Here is an 18,805-nt window from a genome sequence, read left to right on the forward strand (position 1 = left end):
CTAGCAGCTCTCCTTCTGAACCGGTTTCCCCTCGGGTTTCCACATGTACTGACCCGGCGCATGGCGCCGCCTCCGGCCCGCCGCGGCGCCCATGCCCGAGCCGCCACTCCCACCGGGCGACTCGCACACCGCGCTCCCCGCCCCACAGTACGGCGGCAGCTGCGGCTGCGCGTGGATGGAGGGGCGGACGCGCTCTGCACAGCTCCCTGCGGCGGCGCCCCGCTGGGGCTCTGCCGCGCACTGGCCGTCCGCGCCGCCCCCCACCCAGTTGCTGCACACGGGGCTGGGCTCTGCGAAGACCCTCCCTGCTGCGTGGGAGGCCGCCGCGCAGTCTGGACCACTTAAAAACGTATGGCCGCCCAGCCTACGGGGCTCAGGCTGCTGGCGACCCCCCTTATCTTTTCCGCAGGCAAGCGGCCTCGCTGCCGCGGAGAAGTAGCCAAAGTTGTCCTGCGCCGACGAGCCCGCGAGGAGCTGCTCGCGGGCACAGAGGAATGACGCCACGCCGTCCTCGACCGCCGTTGACGACACCTGCTGCTGCTGAGACGGCGCAGCGAAGGCGGCGGTCGAGGCGCCGAAAGGCCCGACGCCGCCTCCACACAAAAATCGTCTCTGACCCGACTTGAACATCTCCGAGTCGCCCAAGCCTGGCGGCAACGCGCGGGCGCCGAATCCCCTCGCGTCCGCCGCGTGGGACCCGCAGCTGCCTCCTGCCTGGCCGTCCGCGGCCGCGCCCCCGCGCAGTCGCCCTGCGACAGTCTCCTCCAGCACTGTCTGTGCAGAGCTCCCGGACACCTCGCCGGCGTCCGCAAGGTGGACGTTGAGGAGAGTCGGCAGAAAAAACCCGTCGCCTCCACAGCCCGCTGACCCCTGCACCTGTCGCTCCTGACCGCCTCTGACCGCGGCAGAAGCGCCGCCTCGCACCACGGCACATCCCCCGCCCAAGCAACTCTCGTGCAGCCGCGCATTCAGCGGCGCCGCTTCTGGGGCGGACAGGTCACTCGCGCCGCGCTGAGCGCCGCCCCCGCCACTCCACCACGCGCTTTCCGCGCGCCCCTCTCCGCGCCAGCCAGCAGATGCGGCGCCCGCGTCTGCCGGTCTCCGCTCCACGTGGCCCCCGCAGGCCTTCCTGCCGGTGCAGTTCAAGTCGCTTGGTGCGTGGGTGCGCACCGACGGCAGCGCCTCGAAGGACGCAGAGAAGAAGCTGTCCTCTACGGCGTCTCGCGGATGCCGCTGAGAGAATCGGCCGCCGGGGTGCCCGCTCGCCGGCGCGCCCGCCCGGCTCGACATCTGCGCATGATGCGAGGCGGCGGGCCCCGAGACGGACTGCCAGTTCGCTTCAGCTTCCCCGTGGTAAGCGGACACCATGTTGCCGTTCTTCCCGTCGAAGCCGTAGCCCTGGCGTCGGTGACACGGAGGAGGCGCGTCGCCGGCGAAGCGGCCCGCATTGCGCTGTCTCAGGCCCCCTAGTGCCGATCCCGAGCAAAAAGAAGACAGCGCCTGCGTCGACGAATTCCCCAGGGAGTGGAACGCCGCAGCTGCGTTTCGCCCCCGCAGCAACCCAACGCCGATGGCCTTGTGAACGAGAGGCAGTCCCAGCTCCTGCGCACACAGCAGCATTCGCATTCAACGAAAAAGCGTGAACCCCGAATCCGAACCACCACCTTGAAGTACGCCCCAACAGGTGCGCGCACGAGTCATGAAAGATGATTCGTTCGTGGCGACTCCTCTAGGTGCCGCTCGGCTCGCGAAAAACGACTACCGGGTCACACGTGCGCCGACCCAACCCGCGGCGCGCTGCCGTGCTGATTTACTAATTTACCTCTCCGAGTCCGTGGGCCTTCGTCTGCTGCACAATGAATCGAAGTGTCTTCTCGTCCACCAACGCGGGCCCCGTGTGTGGAGAGACGCCTACGTCGCCTCCGTGGGAGTGCGGCGCCGCCGCACTCGGAGGTGCCATCTGATCGAGGGCCTGAACGCACAGGAGGCCACCCAGAAACCACCAATTGAGTCCACTCGGTCTCGCAGAGGGCAGAGAAGCGAAATGACAAAGGTCGCGACGAGTTCAGAGCGGTGGTGCGTGAAAACTGCATCAACTTTTGACACAGAGTCGCGTCGTACGGACAAGCACATGCTAGATGCGCAGCAGTCACGCAGAGAGCTGGCTTCCCGCTTCTTCGCTCACCCTGTCGACGATTCGTACAGCTTCCCGAATCATGCGGCCCTTCACACAGCCGCCGACGATGGTGCTCAGCGTCTTGGGGTCTCCGCGGACGCCATCGCGCTCCATGCAATCGTAAACCTCCAAGGCCAGGGTGTACTGCGCGCACGCACAGAAGAGAGGACCCGAGGTGAAAACGCACTCGCCATCAAGCTGAATCGACAAGTAGGGGAAAAAAACAAAGGGAGTGACCTCCGACGGCTGTCTGGCGCAGGGCTCACCTCCCGGTTGACTATGCAAGCCGCCATCAGGCACGTGTAGACATGCGCGTTGATGCTGAAGCCATACTTCCGCGGCAGCTCCTTGACGAGGTCGAACGCTTTCTGCAGCTGATACAGCCGCCCGTGCATCTTAATCAGAATGGTCAGTGTGAAGTTCGAGGGCGCAATGTCCTCCCTCTGCATCTCCTCCCAGAGGTACTCGCAGAGCGACACCCGCTGAACACAACGCAGTGCGCAGCAGCCACCCCTTATAGACGGCTCAGTAAGGTGGACGGATCTCCGCAACGTCGCATGGACACTGGCGACGTCAAGAAAGCCCCTACTAGAGACGGAAGCTGTTTCTCCTGCGTTACAGCCTGACAAGGCAAAGCCTTTCCGCTACTGTGTGGATAGAAAAAAGCGTGTCTGTCCGTAGCGGCCATCAGAGGCGACCGTCGCAGCCGCTGCGCGCAGGCGCTCACCCCAGTTTTGACGCAGCCATCGAGAAGGGAGTTGTAAAGCACGCCATCGGGCTTGATTTGCCTCTCCCGCATCGCCGTCAAAAGGTGAAGCGCCTTGTTCATTTCGCCGTGTACGCAGTACCCCTTGATAATCGTAGAAAAAGTGATCAAGTCAGGCTTGATTCCTGGAATCCAAAACAGAAAACGTATGTGTGCAAGTCTTGAAGCACCGCAATCTCAGGGGGGGGAGGGGGGGGAGCGCCTTGCGCCTTCTAACATGCGTGGCAATCCGCCAGACCTACCCTGAGAAAGCATGTCCTCGAGAAGCATGGCTGCTTTGTCCATCGCCCCGACACGCGCGCAGGCATCCACGATGGAGTTGAAGGTCACCGTGTTGATGGCCACGCCATTTTCCTGCATTTCGGCGTACATCTTGAGCGCCCTGTCCAGCTGAGAAAAAGCAAGCGTCTCACAGGGGTGTTTCGTTGAACTGCAGTCGTCAACCTAGCCGTTCAGCGAAAGAAGAGGACGCGCCCGCCAAGCTCCCTGCTACGCTCCTCATACCCTTTCCCTCCTACCTGTTTGGCTTGTGCAAAGCCCTTGATGATGGTGGAGTACATGATTGTGTTTGGCTGAATTTGTCCCTCTCGCTTCATCTCCTCGAAGAGTTCCAGCGCCTCGACGACTCGGCCGTTGCTCACCAGCGCGTCGTACATGCAGCCGTACGCGACAGCGTTTGGCTGCAGACCTGCGAGAACGAACAACAACGAAGCGGGTGTTTCCTCGGATCTCCACTTCTGCGCAGACGCGAGGAGAATCCGTTCGAACCTGAGTCGCAGAGTCGAAGAGGCCCTACCTTTCGTGTTCTTCAGCTTGCTCCACACCGTCCAGCAGGCCTTCACCTTGCCCGTTCGGCCCAAGTGCCGCAGCAGAACGCCGTAGCGGTAGACGTCGTCACCAGTGCGCTCTTCTGGCCATCCGCCAATGCGCGGAGCGCCGCTGACATCCTCTTGACTTGCCGCTTGCAGCGCAGTGCGAGAGGCCTCTTCACCAGGCAGTCCTTGTGCTGCCGAGGCGCTGGCAGCCGCCGCAGCTTCAGTCGCGAGCGGCACCGGCTTCGAGTGCCCGCCGCTGTTCCCCCCCCCGGACATCGCCTGAGATCCCGCCACGGCCGCGCCTGCATGCACACCGGAGTCAGCCGCACTGTGCGCTTCGGTGGACGAGGCGTCGTTCTTCGGCACTTCGCGATCGACCACCGCGCCCGCCTCCGCCTGACCCAGCGGCGCAGCCTCCGTCGCCGCCGCAGTCTCTGTCGAGTCAGAGCCGTTGGCTAGCTCCGTGCGCCCGCCTGGCGAGGCCTTCGCCAGGTGCTGAGCTTGCGTGCACGTTTGCAACAAATGCAAGAAGCGCCGCGCGAGATCAGTGTCAGCTTCCGAGAGCTGAGGGACGGCGCCGGAGACGTCGCTCTCTCCGTTGCACCGCAGCGAGAGTGTTCTCAGAAGGGCAGCCGCCGCCAGCAATTCGCCATCCTCGGCAGAATTCCGCTTCGGCTCCTGCGCCTCCGGAGTCGCATCGGGCGTCTCTTGTTGGCCAGGGCCCGCACGCCTTTCGACGTCTCGTTTCGGCGGAGTCTGTTCTCTGCCCGCCGCCGCTCTGCAGACATCCGCAGCCAGGCGGTTCTCGACGGCGGCGCGGCACCCGGCGCCGATGGAGAGCCCGGGCGGAGGCTGGCACTGTGCCTTGCGAAGCAACTCGACTAAACTGATATGCTCCGCCGTCGCCTCCGCCGTTCCCGCGCGCAGCGGATCTTCGCTTGAGCCGCACAGCTGGCAGGCGGCGCGCCCGCAGACGCAGGTGAAGGACGACGCCGCAACAGAGGACAACTCGGACGAGCAACACGAGGACGTGGAGACGCCGTCAGTCGTAAGAGACAGAACGACTGGGTCCCCGCTCGCCGTCGCTACGGCGGCGCCCACTTGTGAAACCCCTTCCTTCTTGAGTCGCGAAGTCTCCTTCACGTCAAGCACGGGAAAGGCGGTGCCGTACTGCCCCTCCTCTCCCCAGTAGTCGTCGCTCGTCATCGTCGAGACTGTGGCTCCATATCCACACGCGCTGAAGGAGACAGTCACTGGAACGTTCCCCCCGTCATTCATGGTGCTCGTGCGCGTCGCGGCGACGCTGCACTCGTCACCCAGCGCCTTGTCGTCGTCGGTGGGCGCAAAGATGCCGGTTTTAAAGGGGACGCCAGAGACCTGGAGCGCCTTTTCCACGTCAATACCGCATTTCTTCGCGACTTTCGATTGGCATTCCGCTCCGCCATTGCTGGCCGCGTTCTTCGAATCCGCCTTCTCGAACGTCTCGCTCGCATCGGCGCCGTCGCGCCCGGCGCCGATGCAGAAGCCGCGCCAGGTCGCATTCGCCGCGCCCACGCCGCGCACAACTACTGCGGAGCTGTCGGAGAAAGTCAGGTACGGGCGCGTCTTCCTGTCGCCGCCCGACAACGCGCTGCACTGGGTTCCTTCTGCACATACTGGGAGCGCCTCGCGCGCTGCCGCCCGCGCCAGTTCGTTCGACAAATGTCGAGGACTGGAGCCCGCGGAGCGGGGCGCAGGCGACGAGTGCTGCGCAATCGCCAGCAGCAACAGAAGCAGCTCCTCGTCGCGCGTGTTCTCCGCGTGGCTCAGCAGCACCCGCAGCGTCGACACCGGGAGAGGGAAGTGCGACGCGTCTTCCTCCGCCACGCGGTCGTTCTCCCTGCGCACCGGAATCGGCAGCGCCTGCGGGCTCTTCTCCAGGGCCTTGCCGGGGCTCTCTGACGCCTCCGCAGTCGCCGCGCCCGCCTCAGCAGCTGAAGAAGAGTCGGCGCCGTAAAGACTGGCAATGATACTCGCAAGCACGGTCACGCTGCTGTCGGGAGGCGCGGCCCCGCTCGGCGGCTTGGCCTTCAGCTGCGCGCGCACCGCCGCGCAGATAAGGTTCGAGGCGACTGTCGACGCCGCGCTCGCAAAGTCTGGCGACGCAGTCGCAGCAGCGGCAGCCGCCGTGGCTGCTGCACCCGCTGCAGTGGAAACCAGTGCAAAGACCTTCGCCTGCGTCTCCGGCGCCACGCAGGCGCCGGCGACCGCGGTCGCGGTCCGCGCTGCAGAGATGACGCGCTGCTTGGCAGCCGCGCACGCGCACTCGCAGAGGGCGGGGATGGCGCCGGTCCTCTCTGAACCCGCGCCCGCTCGTCTGCAGACCGGCGACGAACACGACGCGCAGCAGGGCCCCGGATGAGCATACGACGCGGCGTCGCGGGCGGAGGCGGGTCGCGAGTCGCTCGGGCGGAAATGGTGCCGCAGCGCCGCGGCTGCCGAGAGCAGAAGCTCCTTCTCCACGCTAGCGCTGGTCCCCAACTTGTCCGCGCCTTCTGCAGGAACCTTCGCCGAGCCGGAGGCTCCTGCCGCATCCGCCTGCTCGGTCAAAGCTTCGCTCTCCAGTGCAGACAAGCAGTGCTGCAAAACTACGCCAGCGACGTCCTTCTCCTCCCCGCCCAGGCCCTGAAGAAGCTGGTCCAGAAGGGCCGTAGCCTTCGCAGACGCCAGTGACACGCCCTCTGCCGTCTGCTTCGAGTCGCCCAGCAGGGCGAGAGCGGCAGAGCTTTCCGCGCGCGCCATATTGTTCCGACGAAAGTTGGTTTCAGGACTGCAGTTTTGTTGGAGGTTGCCCAACTTGAGGCTGATTTGCAGGCAGGGGATCGCGACTGACGAACTGCAGAGTAGAGGGAAGAAGCGACGAATGGGAGGAGCTTGTTCAAACTCCCACACGTTGTATGACCACGTCGACGGAACAGTGAATCCCTCGGCTACGGGAGGCGACCGGCTATGTAACAAAAGAACAACTAACAGGTTTGTTCAGGACCGCTTTGGGGCGACTGGTACAAACGCGACGAGGGCACACTAGCTGCGCGTCACCGCTCTGGAGCGTGGGACGAACGACGTACGTGGCGCTCGGAGACCGGAGACCAGCTTTTTCCTGACGCTTCAGAGCATAGATATTACATTTAACAACAAAAAAGCGAGATTCTGAAGAGGACAGCCACCTCCCGGCAACCTGAATACTTCGGGCAGCTGAGAGAGCAGTGCCACGGTCGAGGAGAGGCTCGAAGTGAATCCCTTTTTGAAAAGCAATTTTCTGTCTCGACCTGATGAGGAGGCCAACTGCGCACACTGCGCACATACAGCTTTGAGAAGCCGGCACCACCGGTCTCTGGTGAGGCAGGACTACTCCAGCTCCGCAACAGGAGACAAGCTCTGCTCCATTGATTTGGGCACGTAGATTTACGTCCGCAAGGCAGACTGAACACACGTAAAAACATATGCTTCCACAAAAGCTCTCGACATGTGGCGCATGGACTGTCGTTGTTTGTCACAAGATCCCGTTCTGCACAGAGGCCGACGACGAGACATATCCCAGGCGACTTTAAACATACTCTTCGAGAGCGACGCCGCGCTCGCCGCATTAGACACAGAACAGAGGAACGAATGTGGAATTCGCCACGCACGGTGTCTCTCGAACACAAAGGAGAGGAGACTTTTATTCGCCTGAAGAACACCGGATGTATTTTCCCGCAGCCTACGCCACTCCACAGGTGTAGACACTACGTTTCAACAGCTGACTCAGTACGGACAAGTTCTGCACCAGTTTCTAACATTTAGGACAGACGGGCTACCGCCCTGTTGATGACTCTCCCTCCAGATATTTCTTTTCGTTCCCTGCTGGTATATACGGAATTGGGGTCTCCAGGAGCGCAAACGACACACCGGCCGAACCGAGCTTGTCTACAGGCTTGTTCAGCTGCTGCCCCCGTGTCTCGCCGCCAGACACTGGTGTTGAACAGCACACGCGTTGGCGAAGGAAGAATACAAATCGAAAACTCCGTTTAAAATTGTGAACCGTGTACCAAATCGAACTCCATCAACTACACGTAGCCCGCCTCAAAACGTCTGCACGTCAAAGTTGATTTCAGCACTACGACTCTGTAGGGTGAGACTGCGCTGGGGTCGATGGGGTAGGAACTGTTATTGCGAGCAGACAGGGCGCCAGTGTTTGGTTTCTCTCAGCTATTGTCTGAAAATCGAAGCATTGGGTTTCCCCGACACACGGAAAAGGAAAACTCGCGCAGACGAACGACGGTGTTTGGAAAGACACGACAAAAAACATGGAAATTGCCGAGGGACCCAGAGGGAACAGACAACGCAGGGACAACGCCTCCCTCCTCTCTCCAGGAGTCGTCGGTGTCTATATTCTTTCGGGAACAGGGGCCACAGGTGTTTCCCCGCCCCTCACCCGGCACGCGGCAACGCTACCTCATCCACACTGGCGGTGTGTCTTGGTGTGTCACCTCAGAACAGACACCCCGTCCGCCGTATCATGCCCCACACGTCTCTTGCGCGAGGTGGCTCCGCGATGACCTGCTGAGGGTGCGTCGTGTCTGCAGCAGGCACGCTTTTTCTCGCACGCCGAAAAACAAACTCCCAAGACTCGCTGGCAGAAACGGAGCATTAGCTCAGCCTCCTCCACATTTTTTTGCACGCAGCGAACCTAGACGAAAGCCGATGCAAAGCCATCACGCGCTGAGTTTCGAGACGGCGATGAGCAATGGAAGGGGGAAAGGGCGGGGTGGAGGCCGCACAGGACACTATCGCGCCGGCGTGCCGAGTCGGACGACGTGCTTCCGTCCCCCTTGAGGAGGGAAACCCGAGTGTCGCAGCGTCGACTTGACGCAGGCGTCTCGATTCGTCAGCATCGAGAAAGAAAGGAAGAACGGTCCTCCACGCTTACGGAAGAACCACCTCAATAAAAAGCCGGCATTCTGCAGCGGTGTGGCTCGTCGGAAAAACAAGGCTGCCCACCGATGCAGACGCTGCCAACGTGGACGAAGCAGCCTAAACAACCCGGCCCCGGTATTGCCGCCCCAAGGCGTGCCGGGGTGTCTGGTGGTAGATTTTCAGTTTCGCTCAATCCATGCGTCCTTATTTTCCAACAGAACACGACATTTGAGCCTTGTTCGAGCTCCAATGGCACAGCTAAAATAGGACGCTCCGTGGAAGCTGCCGCATGCCGGGTGTGGGAGAGCCGCGTCTTTGCTAAAAGACTGCAGCGCGCCGTTCCTATCACATGCACACACCCGAGGTAAACTCGAAGCTGAATTTTCCTGAGTCGAATAAAGTTCAAAAGACGCGGGCGTGGGAGGCGATGTGCGTCATGCCCAGAGAGAGTGGGAGGCGTAAGGTTGCCGGGTCTCTCGACGGGAGCCTCGCCCAGAGTCCTGCTCACGGTAAGATCCCGCTTTTGAAGGACAAACGGACTCGCAACTGCAATAGAGTATGAGACTGAGTGCAGAAACAGCAACGTCTCGGTCCGCAGCTAGGGCAATCCTGTCGTCTTTCACCCGTGGCGCGGGCCTTGCCAGCCCCATTCCAGCTGGAAGCCTCCGCAATCGATATTTCGTGAGGCCCCCCCACACCAGTGTGTAACGTTTGCAGAGGATGATTCTCCTAGACGTGCGTGTGGCTGACACGAGCATGCGAGATGAATTTGTCTTCAATCCCCCCACAATAAACTTGCCGAATAATGGGGGCAGCCAGCGAATCAACTGAATCCTGCCGCATCCTGATGGACACGGCAGCTGCCCTCGTTCGCGATGTCAGATACGAGAGGACCGCGAGGCACGTAGTGTGCTTCGCTCTGCGTGCGGGTTACACAAGGACTGGAGGGTGTGGAAACGCAAGACACTAGTCGTAACAATCAATAGAGTGCAGCCTGCCGCACGGCATGTCGCAGGTACCGCCTCTTCACGTCAGCATCGCAAGCATCGTTCTTCCACGTATCTCTTTTCGCGTTTTTCCCCTTGGGGGCCACAGTGGTGTTCTTTCTGCCTTCCTCTGCCTTTGGTAACCCGTATTTCGTGTCCGACTGCCGATTCTTGTATTTTCAAGTACTCTGTCAAAACTCGCTCACATCCACGCATAAACGCGCTCGTTCTTTCTTCTCAACTCACCCTCGGTTGTTCCTCAAGGATTCGTCTTCCCTGTAGTCCGCCATTAGATCACGGTGCACAGAAGTTGCCGCACCTTCCATACAGAGCCGGAACCAAAGACAGAGCCACCACTGCTAGCAAGAGCTGCGCCTTTGTACAAATGATCTGCAATCCATCCTTGCTTTTTAAGCACACCTGCGCCACTTCCTCACTGCTGCGCAGTTGCGCCGTCGGTCCCCCGCTCCCATCTGTCCTTAGCTGTTCACACGAATGTAAGGAGGATGAAGAGCAGTATTCGAATGACCATGCGTTATCCCTGTCTAAAGGGCATGGGATACAGAAAGTTTTACCATACCGTTCGTTCCCCTGTACTATCGTAACAGCGACCGAAAAGGAAGAAAGTCTGCCGAGCCGTTTTCTTCATCCTTTGATGCGAGAGCAAGGCAACAGATGATGCCTTCGGGTACCTTTCGGCTGTTAAGCGGCGAACACATGGGCCTAGATCGACCACTTCCTCGTTTGTCACACTTCGTTTTTATCCATCACCTGTGGATATCCAGCCGTCGCTTGTTTATGCTTGGGTACCGCGTTATGCACAAGCCTCCTTAGGCAGTCGGGTGTACACCTCGCTCATAGGTGTCCACTTATTCCCTGCCGCGTGAGCGCGACACGGCGAAAACTGGCTCTTCCTTTTTCTAGTTCGGCTCAAATTTGGTTTCTATATCCGGAACCGTGTCCCCTAATTCCCCCTGTACTTGTACTGTTCGTCTCCCGTGGCCTCATGCTCTGACTCTGTGGTACGCCTCCCAAAGGAAAAGTATCCACTACCATTTAGATAATTGAGAGCAATATTTCGCGTGTCCTTGCGTGCGTAATATCTCATGTTTAAGATGCGATAGGAGTCTCTTAGGTACAGCCCAAATATCACGCATTGCCTGGAATGGCACGCCCCCTGTGCCCCTCGTGCTCTGTGTCGTCCTCACATCCTACGATTTCGGGGTGCGGTCCACTTTACCTGGCTCTCTATACAAATGTGTGTACATAGATTAGCCACAAGTTACTGTTACTGATAGTACGTTTCCACTGCCGTTAGTAAACGCCTATCCCGTGCTACGCACAAGTTCGCTTCTACAATGCTGACAGTGTCAGCAGGTCGGCAGCGGTTTTCAGGTGTCCATCCGCCGCGTCTGCCGTACCTCATGCCCTCCCCGCCTGCCCCCCAGGAAACCAAACTGCTCAGGCATAATTATCGTCACTACAAGATGGGTATTTTGTGATTTTTCCGCATGCGCACATCTCAAGCCTGCAAGAGCTTGTTCAAGAAAAAAGCGTTGGATGTTGCCGGTTTACACACGGTGTGACAACAGAATTTTGTACGTGCAGTCCAACGGACTGTCTGCTTGTAAACGGTCTCCCATCTGCCTCTTTGCTAGCTGGCGGTCCCCAACAGATGTCAGATGCGGTCTTCGCTGCAATCTAGTATCTCTGCTGAGGCTCCGGCTAGACAGGCGCTCGAAGCTGAAACGCACACACAGAATCCTGTTCCAACATGGAGCCTGACGCACCTCAGGCCCCACCCCCCCTCTCGGTCTCGGTTCTGATGCGTTCAACTCAAAGGACACTGGCCTCGCCTGTCGAGTACCAGTGAAGGTGCTCGAGGAATGCGACACGGCAGCAGTATCTGTATCTACGCTGTGGGGATCCAGAGATGCTCTCACCGACTGGCCTGCAAAATACAGGTGAATGTTTGTTCCAACGATCTAGCGAAGTGTTCTGAGGAGCGACCGACAGCGGTGATGTATTTTTTTCTGGTGACTGCGACGCGGCAGGGACAGACCCGCCTCGCATCAAGACCGTCCTCGGGGCACGAGACAAGAATGAACCTCGCGCTAGTTTCGTCAGGGAGGCGAGAGACGGGGACAAAACTCACAAGTTTGTCTACTGACAGCCGGAATACAGCATGGTGCGGACACATATATAGTACGGGCGGTCACTTCCCCGGGTGCCTGCCTCAGCTGGTATGTGTATGAAGTGATACGCCGCAGTGACACGGGAGACACGCTGGCCGGGTACTCGAAGACTGCTGCAGCGAAGCTGCCAGTTTCAGCAGAATACTGGTCGACTGTGCGCTCCGAACCGATCTTTATCTATATTTAGTCATCCCAACTTGCAGTGATCAAGCGAGATGTACTCGCCAACACCTCGCCAGGGAGTCGTGGACAGCCATGCGAACTGGGCGGCCGAAAGCTGCAAATGCACCAAAGTAAAGCGGCTTTCAGGTCCCTGCTTGCAAAAATATTGCGATTCTAGTTGGGTGCCGCTCGGGCGTTGCGTTCGTATAGCAAAGCTTGTCCGAAGGGGAAAAAAACAAGTGCGTCCCCACGACAGCAGGAGTCGATCCTGCAAGTCACAATGCCGGCATGCGCGACTTTTCCCGTCCTCGTGACTCGCGGGGAAAGCGTAGATACACCCTTTGGAAATGTCTGCCGTTCCACCTGTCCACACCAGAGAAACGAAACCGTCGTTTTCCTTGTTGGAACGTGAACTGGCTTGCATAGTGGCGCAAGAGCCTTTCAGCATCAGTGTGCTGCCTGTCTTCCGAAAGCATCGTCGACGGCGCCGTTCGTTGCACGACCGTGGAGCACGGCGTTAAGAGAGCTCCTTCTAAAAGTCGGCCACCGCACAAGAACGAATTCACCGAGAGTACAGAAAAATGTCGGCTGCCGAGGCCGCACAGGCTTTCAAGGCGAAAGGGAACGCCGCGTTCCAAGAGGCGAAGTACCAGGAGGCAGTCGGCTTTTTCACAGAGGCCATTAAACAAACGCCTGATGACGCTGTTCTCTACTCCAACAGATCCGGCGCCTACGCGTGCCTGAACAAGTTGGAGGAGGCCCTCCAAGATGCGGAAGTCTGTGTGAAGCTCCGCCCGACGTGGGGCAAGGTATGACCTCCGCACGCCTCAAGCTGCGGCGAACTGGCTTCGGGAACATACCTCGTGACGCGGCTAGTTGCCAAACTCGACTGCGCAGCGTTTCTGCGTTTCGGGGGGCAAGGCAGCAAGAATTCAGGGGCCCTTCGGCGTATTGCCTTCCAGGGCTGAGCAGTGCAAGAAGCATTTTCTTCCGCTGCAGGCCCGCCGGCGACGTGGAGGGATGGGAATCCACGACGAATCCACGCACAACGACGCCACACGCACCGCTGTGCACAGAATGCACATACAGTACATAGCATGCATTTTCGACTCTCGCAGGAGCTTGTCAGCGCCTCTTGAAAGCTGTTGACCGGGGATGCTTCGGGTATGGATCTCCATCACCGCATGGAAGGCGACTGGCGTGCGCTTGCTCATGTGTCTGTGCGGCATGCGATCTCCTCAGGGCTACTCGAGGAAAGGCTTGGCGGAGTTTCGCATGATGAAGTACAAAGAGGCGGAGGCGACGTACCAAAAGGGGCTGCAGGTTGACCCGACTAACGAGCAACTGAAGGAGGGCCTCCATCAGGTGTGTTTGGAACATGCACCCGTGCCTGTGTCTGTGGATCACTCGGCGGCAGGGGTCGTGTCCAGCGGAAGCGGATTTTCTGCCGACCAACGAGATCTCTTGGAAGGGAAGGACGGGCAGACGCCTTTCAGGACGGTGGAGCCGTGGCAGGCGACTTCCTCGTTTCTATTTGTGGGTTCTCAGGTTCAGCAGCAGACAGATCAACTCGTCTCCATGCAGGCGATGCTCGCCGCGGCGCAAGCGGTTAACAAGCACCCCAAACTGGCAAAGTATCAGCAGGAAGACCCCGAATACATGCAGCGCTTGACGGAGATTCTGAAGCAGATCCAGAAGAACCCGCAGTCGCTCAAACTCATCATGGCCCAACCTGTAAGCGAAAAGTCGCGCGCTGAACGCAATTGTTCCCTGGGGGCCGCTTATGAGAGTAGAAAAGAGCGGAGTGCGCTGCTTGCAGCCACTTTCCAGCGCGTTTCGGCGATCGACATCCGGGGCGATGGCAACGCAGGCATCGGTGTCTACCCTGGCGTCCAAACGCCATCGAGGGGCAAATATGGGGTCACACCCCGACTGAGGGAGACACAAAGTGCTTTGCATTTGCCAGCCAGAATGCGAGAGAGGCCAGGTCCTTTCGTCGCCGTCGAGCAGCTCGCGCCTTGGCGTGTGGCGGGGTCAGGCGGGCGTTTGGCGACTCTGGAGGCCGACAGTTCGAGACGCAAGACGCGCGAGCGAAGACGGATCTTTCGTTCGAGTCTTTGCGCGAACAGAGTGAGGTGAACACAGGGCGGCTTCTACTCTGGGGATGCGCTGTGAACGCAGGACATGCGCATCAAAGAGGGCGTCGTTGCAGCGATGGGGGGGGACTTGGAGGAGGATGAAGAGCCTCAGCAGAGCCGGACCGCAGCCTCGGCGACCTCGAAGGGGTCTCGCGATTCCGTGGGCGCAGCTGCAGCCTCGAAGGAGAGTGAAGCGCCTGCGAAGGAGCTCACGGAGGAAGAGAAGGAGGCTGAAGCTTTCAAGCAAAAGGGCAACGAGCTGTATAAGCAGAAAATGTTCGCCGAGGCCCTGGAGGCCTACGACGCGGCAATTGAAAAGAACCCCACCGAAATCCTGTATCTCAACAACAAAGCTGGTAAGCAGACCGACGTTGTGTCTTCTTTGGGTGGCGGTAGCCAGAGGAGATAGGCACTGGACGAAGCATGCCTTGTCTCCGTCTTGAACGCAAGTGTGCCTCCGCTTCCGGCGAAGCATTTGCGATCCTTTTGTGACCTGAAGGTGATGCGCCTGCGCGGAGATGCTCCTTGCGGGCTCCAGTCCGTGCAGGGGGCCCGCGCACCACGGGAGAGCGGCGGGACGTTCGAGGCAGTTTGACAACGCCCCTCAGCGATGGGGAATGACGCGACTCTGAGGTTTTTTCGCTCTGTCTTCCCTGTCATCTCCTCTGCAGCTGTTTACATGGAGATGGGCGAATACGACAAGTGCTTGGCGGAGTGCCAGAAGGCGTTGGACAAGCGTTACGAGTGCAAGGCTGATTTTTCGAAGGTTGCAAAGGTGCTTGAGCTTTCCGTCTGCCACGGAAGAGCCCGCTTGGAGCGGATACTCATGTTCGCTGTGCTGGGCCTTCGAGGGAACATGACTTTCGGAGAGGTCACTACGCGGGGAGGGTACTTGCTTTAAAAGTGACAGATTCCCTTCACGAGGATCCATGCTTTTCGTCGAGCGGGGACGCGCTAGACGGGAGTGGGTCGCCCGGATAAAAAGAGGGTAACGGCAGAATGCAGTTGGATTCTTTTGAGAGCTGCACACAGTGCTGACCGGGATGTCTTCTGTCGCTTCTGTCCTTGCAGGTCTACTGTCGCATGGCTGCATGCAAGACGCGCGCGGGCGAGTACAACGACGCTATCGGGTTCTACGAGAAAGCTCTCTGCGAAGACAACAACCGCGCGACGCGCAATGCGCTCAACGAAGTGAAAAAGCTGAAGGAGAAGAAGGAACGCGAGGACTACATCAATCCTGAGTTGGCGGAGGAACATCGCGAAAAGGGCAACGAGTGTTTCAAGAAGGGTGACTACCCGGCTGCGAAAAAAGGTGAGACTGGAACCAGAAATCCTTGCCACGGTGCTTGTCTTCTCCGTTTTTAGTATGCGTCGATGTTGTCTCGTGGGGTCCTTGCAGGATCAGACAGTGGGTTGTGGGCTGTTTGCTGGTTCGTGGGACGAATCTTTAACGCCATTTCGCTTCTGGCGAGTCCGTGCAGGGGTCACAGAGGCTGTCGAGTCCGCCGCTTGATCCTGTTCAGCTGGAGCTTCCGTGCTGGACTCCAGGTGCTGTGGCAAAGCTAACCAGCACTTAGGAGCTCGATTCTTAATTGCCGACATCGCAGATAAATGAACGACTGCAGGCGTATGTCTGTCCTCGGGCCCGAAACGTCTGAGCCTGTAGTCTGAACCGTCAAAGGGTACCGCTGTGTTTTCTGTTGTCTCCGCAGAGTACGACGAGGCCATCAAGAGGAATCCAAAAGACGCCAAGCTCTACAGCAACAGGGCGGCTGCGTTGACCAAACTCTGCGAGTACCCTTCTGCACTACGGGTAGGTCGCAGTAGGAGAAGCAAACCATCACCTCCCTGGGAGCGGTCTTTCAAGCGATTTTTGAAGGGCACCAGGCTGGCCGCCTCCTCAGGTTTAGATGCGAAGTCAAGCAGTCCGATGCATTGGACGTGTTAGGAATGTTGTTAGCTCAAACACATGAAATGTTTGCATCCAACCACTCCCGAGTTGCCCCGAACCCTAAGCCGTGCGCCATCGCTCGTAAGGGTGGACAGGGCAGCGTTTCATCCGTGTCCGAGTGGCTCCAGCGCAGCCTTGAAAATCGAAGGTCGCGAGGCGTCTTCCACCTGCACCGTCAGATGGCGTTTGCGGGAGACTTTTGGAGCTACGAAGTCTGGCCGCGCTTGGGGGGTTTAGGGGAGTCATGCTCTACGCTCTTTCGCGTTCTGACTGCAGCTGTGGAGCTGAGAATTGCATCATACGAGCCCTCTGAGGGTGTATTAGCGTGTGGGTGTGTGGGGTGTCGATCTGTCATCAGGACGCCGACACTAGCGTGCAGCTGGACCCCACATTTGTGAAGGGCTGGAGCCGCAAGGGCAACCTCCACATGCTCCTGAAGGAGTACCCGAAGGCGCTTCAGGCCTTTGACAAGGGCCTGGCAATCGAGCCCACCAACCAGGAGTGCATTCAGGGCAAGATGACCGTCCTGAACAAAGTGCAGCAGCTCCAGAGCTCGGGAGAGGTCGACCCCGAACAAATGGCGCATTCGTTGGTAGGCTTTGCGCGCTGGGGGGGTGGATAAGTCTGGCCTCTCTGGTTCGTCCTTCGTTTTTCTAAGGAGGGCGCCCTAATCCTGGTCTGTTGCCCTGTACGCCGGCGGTGTTGGCCTCGGTGACAGTTTTTCGTGGCAGCCCCGTCGGGTTCTACGCTTTGGACACGTTATGTGCGTGTTTTAGTTTTCCGGAGATGTGAACTGTTTGCGGCCTTCGCTCGACGTCTGCGCTGGGCTGGAGGCGTTGCCTGCTTGAATCGGGTGCGCGGGTGCTTGTAGGTGTTTCGACTTGCCGATTCCCCCCGGTTGTCTCGACGCAGGTACGCCCTGCTCGCGTACCACGTATCCGTGTGTGCCGAAAAATGCTGTTGCTCTCAGGCTGACCCGGAGATTCAAGCGATTCTCAAAGACCCCCAGATGAACATCGTGCTGATGAACATCCAGGAGAAACCCGATTTGATCCATGAGTAAGGCCGGATGGACCTGGCTCAGGCTCAGCGCTGTGTGCGGCTGTTGAAACGCGTCTGATAGACCTCGCATTCATCTCTTTCCCACGCTATCCTCTGTATTTTCGGCAAGCGGCAGCCAATCCGCCTCAGTCTTGTGCTGGCTTTTGATCGTCTCGGAGTTTCCCACTGTTTCCCCCTGGCGGCCTCTTCCAGTTGCTTGCTTTTTGAGCTAATCTGCAGAACTGTGCATTCATTTTGTTATTTTCCGGGTGTTGTCTCACCTCTGCGTTGACAGGTATCTTCGCGACCCGAAGATCAAGGACGGAATCAACAAGCTTATTGCCGCTGGTATTCTGCGGGTTGCCTGATGCATTTTTTTGGCGACGTGTGAGGGTGCCTGCCCGTGGAAGATCTTCGTGTGGAAGCTCGCGCAGACCCCGTTCGCTCTCTTCTGGAATTTTCGTCTGTCTTTTTCGTGGGCTCCTTCTTTCGCGTCTCGCACTAGCTGGGCGCCTCTCTCGTCCGTGTGGTGCGCGTGTTCGCGAGGGTTGCTCGCTTCGCCCGCGCAGGTCGCTACTTGTGTTGCGGCCGTTGCTCATGCGTATTATTGGCTATGTCTTTGCGGTTTCTTTGCTAGTGCCTCCACATCTCTACAGACACAGTCGCCAGCCAGCGGAGGGGCGTTGCAGCGAACTCATGTGTCGCGCCAGCGGTGCGCGCTGCTGTCAGTTCTTTCACGATTTCCTCGGTGGTGTCACTGTCGAGGAGCAACGAGTCTGCTCTAATAGGACGCGAACAGTGCGAGGTAGCAATCGACGCTTCTCAAGCAGGGGGGCGAATACAGACTGTCATTCTGGCTACCCCCCTATTCTATACCGAGACACAACATCTAAGTTTATTTCTGTGATGACGAGTCCGCTGCTGGAGCGACGCGGCCGCCGCGGAGTGCGCCGCTCATGCAGTGCGTGTGCGACCGCACGCGTTTACAGGACAGAAGGTTTCCCAGCACCCGTGACGTATTCGATTGCCTGCTGCGCAGCAGCCTCTTCTTACAATTATACTTCATCTGTACCATGTATCTCGAAGAAGCGCTGAAAGCGTCGACGGTCCTATCAGCACCCACACTTCCACGCCGCCTGGTCCCTGCTGCTGGATGGCCTTACTCTGTAGCTTTTAGGGTTGATGTAGCTTTCATATTCCGGCTTGCCCAGCTGGTGCGTACTCTCTGTGAAGATGAGATAGGGCGCAACGTGACCGCATTCTGCTGGAGCGGATAAGCACCACGGCTGGTTCCCTGTTGCTGCGGCGGGTGTCCGGGCGGGAGCTAACGAGACTATTCGTGTCCACAAACTGCGCACAATAGCCGCAGCGCACTTAGACACGATGACTGTATCATGCCGGTGCCGCATTATCGTACACCACTTACACCTTAGGAAGACCTGCGCTGCATTAGCAGTTTCAGAAAGACTATACAGTGTCGTTGTGCTCGATTGTGTTTGGGTAATGCAGTCTTTAGAAACAAGCTGGAAAGATCCTCGAGCGTCGGGATCAGTCGAAGCATGAAATGAAGTACTCGACCTTCAGCTGTTTATCTGTACTATCCGTGCCGGCTCTGATGTGTCTGCACTATCTATGTTGTA

At 58.8% G+C, this 18,805-nt stretch overlaps 2 protein-coding genes across 2 annotated transcripts; one reads left to right on the top strand and one right to left on the bottom strand.

The window, feature by feature from the left end:
* On the bottom strand, positions 1-6,538 carry BESB_030250 (pentatricopeptide repeat domain-containing protein; the record flags this gene model as incomplete). Its single annotated transcript, XM_029361693.1, has 7 exons — positions 1-1,602; positions 1,823-1,972; positions 2,186-2,320; positions 2,443-2,658; positions 2,904-3,067; positions 3,185-3,332; positions 3,461-6,538. 7 exons carry the CDS (start codon positions 6,536-6,538, stop codon positions 1-3), a joined length of 5,493 nt encoding a protein of 1,830 aa, XP_029215160.1.
* Positions 6,539-12,616: 6,078 nt separating this feature from the next.
* BESB_030260 (tetratricopeptide repeat domain containing protein) lies at positions 12,617-17,533 on the top strand (the record flags this gene model as incomplete). The annotated part of the gene is made up of 10 exons (XM_029361694.1): positions 12,617-12,844; positions 13,278-13,400; positions 13,584-13,769; positions 14,217-14,529; positions 14,845-14,948; positions 15,245-15,485; positions 15,886-15,986; positions 16,483-16,716; positions 17,095-17,183; positions 17,461-17,533. 10 exons carry the CDS (start codon positions 12,617-12,619, stop codon positions 17,531-17,533), a joined length of 1,692 nt encoding a protein of 563 aa, XP_029215161.1.
* Positions 17,534-18,805: the final 1,272 nt, after the last annotated feature.

This window comes from Besnoitia besnoiti, chromosome XIII (assembly GCF_002563875.1).
Source record: "Besnoitia besnoiti strain Bb-Ger1 chromosome XIII, whole genome shotgun sequence".
Classification (NCBI taxonomy): Eukaryota; Apicomplexa; class Conoidasida; order Eucoccidiorida; family Sarcocystidae; genus Besnoitia; species Besnoitia besnoiti.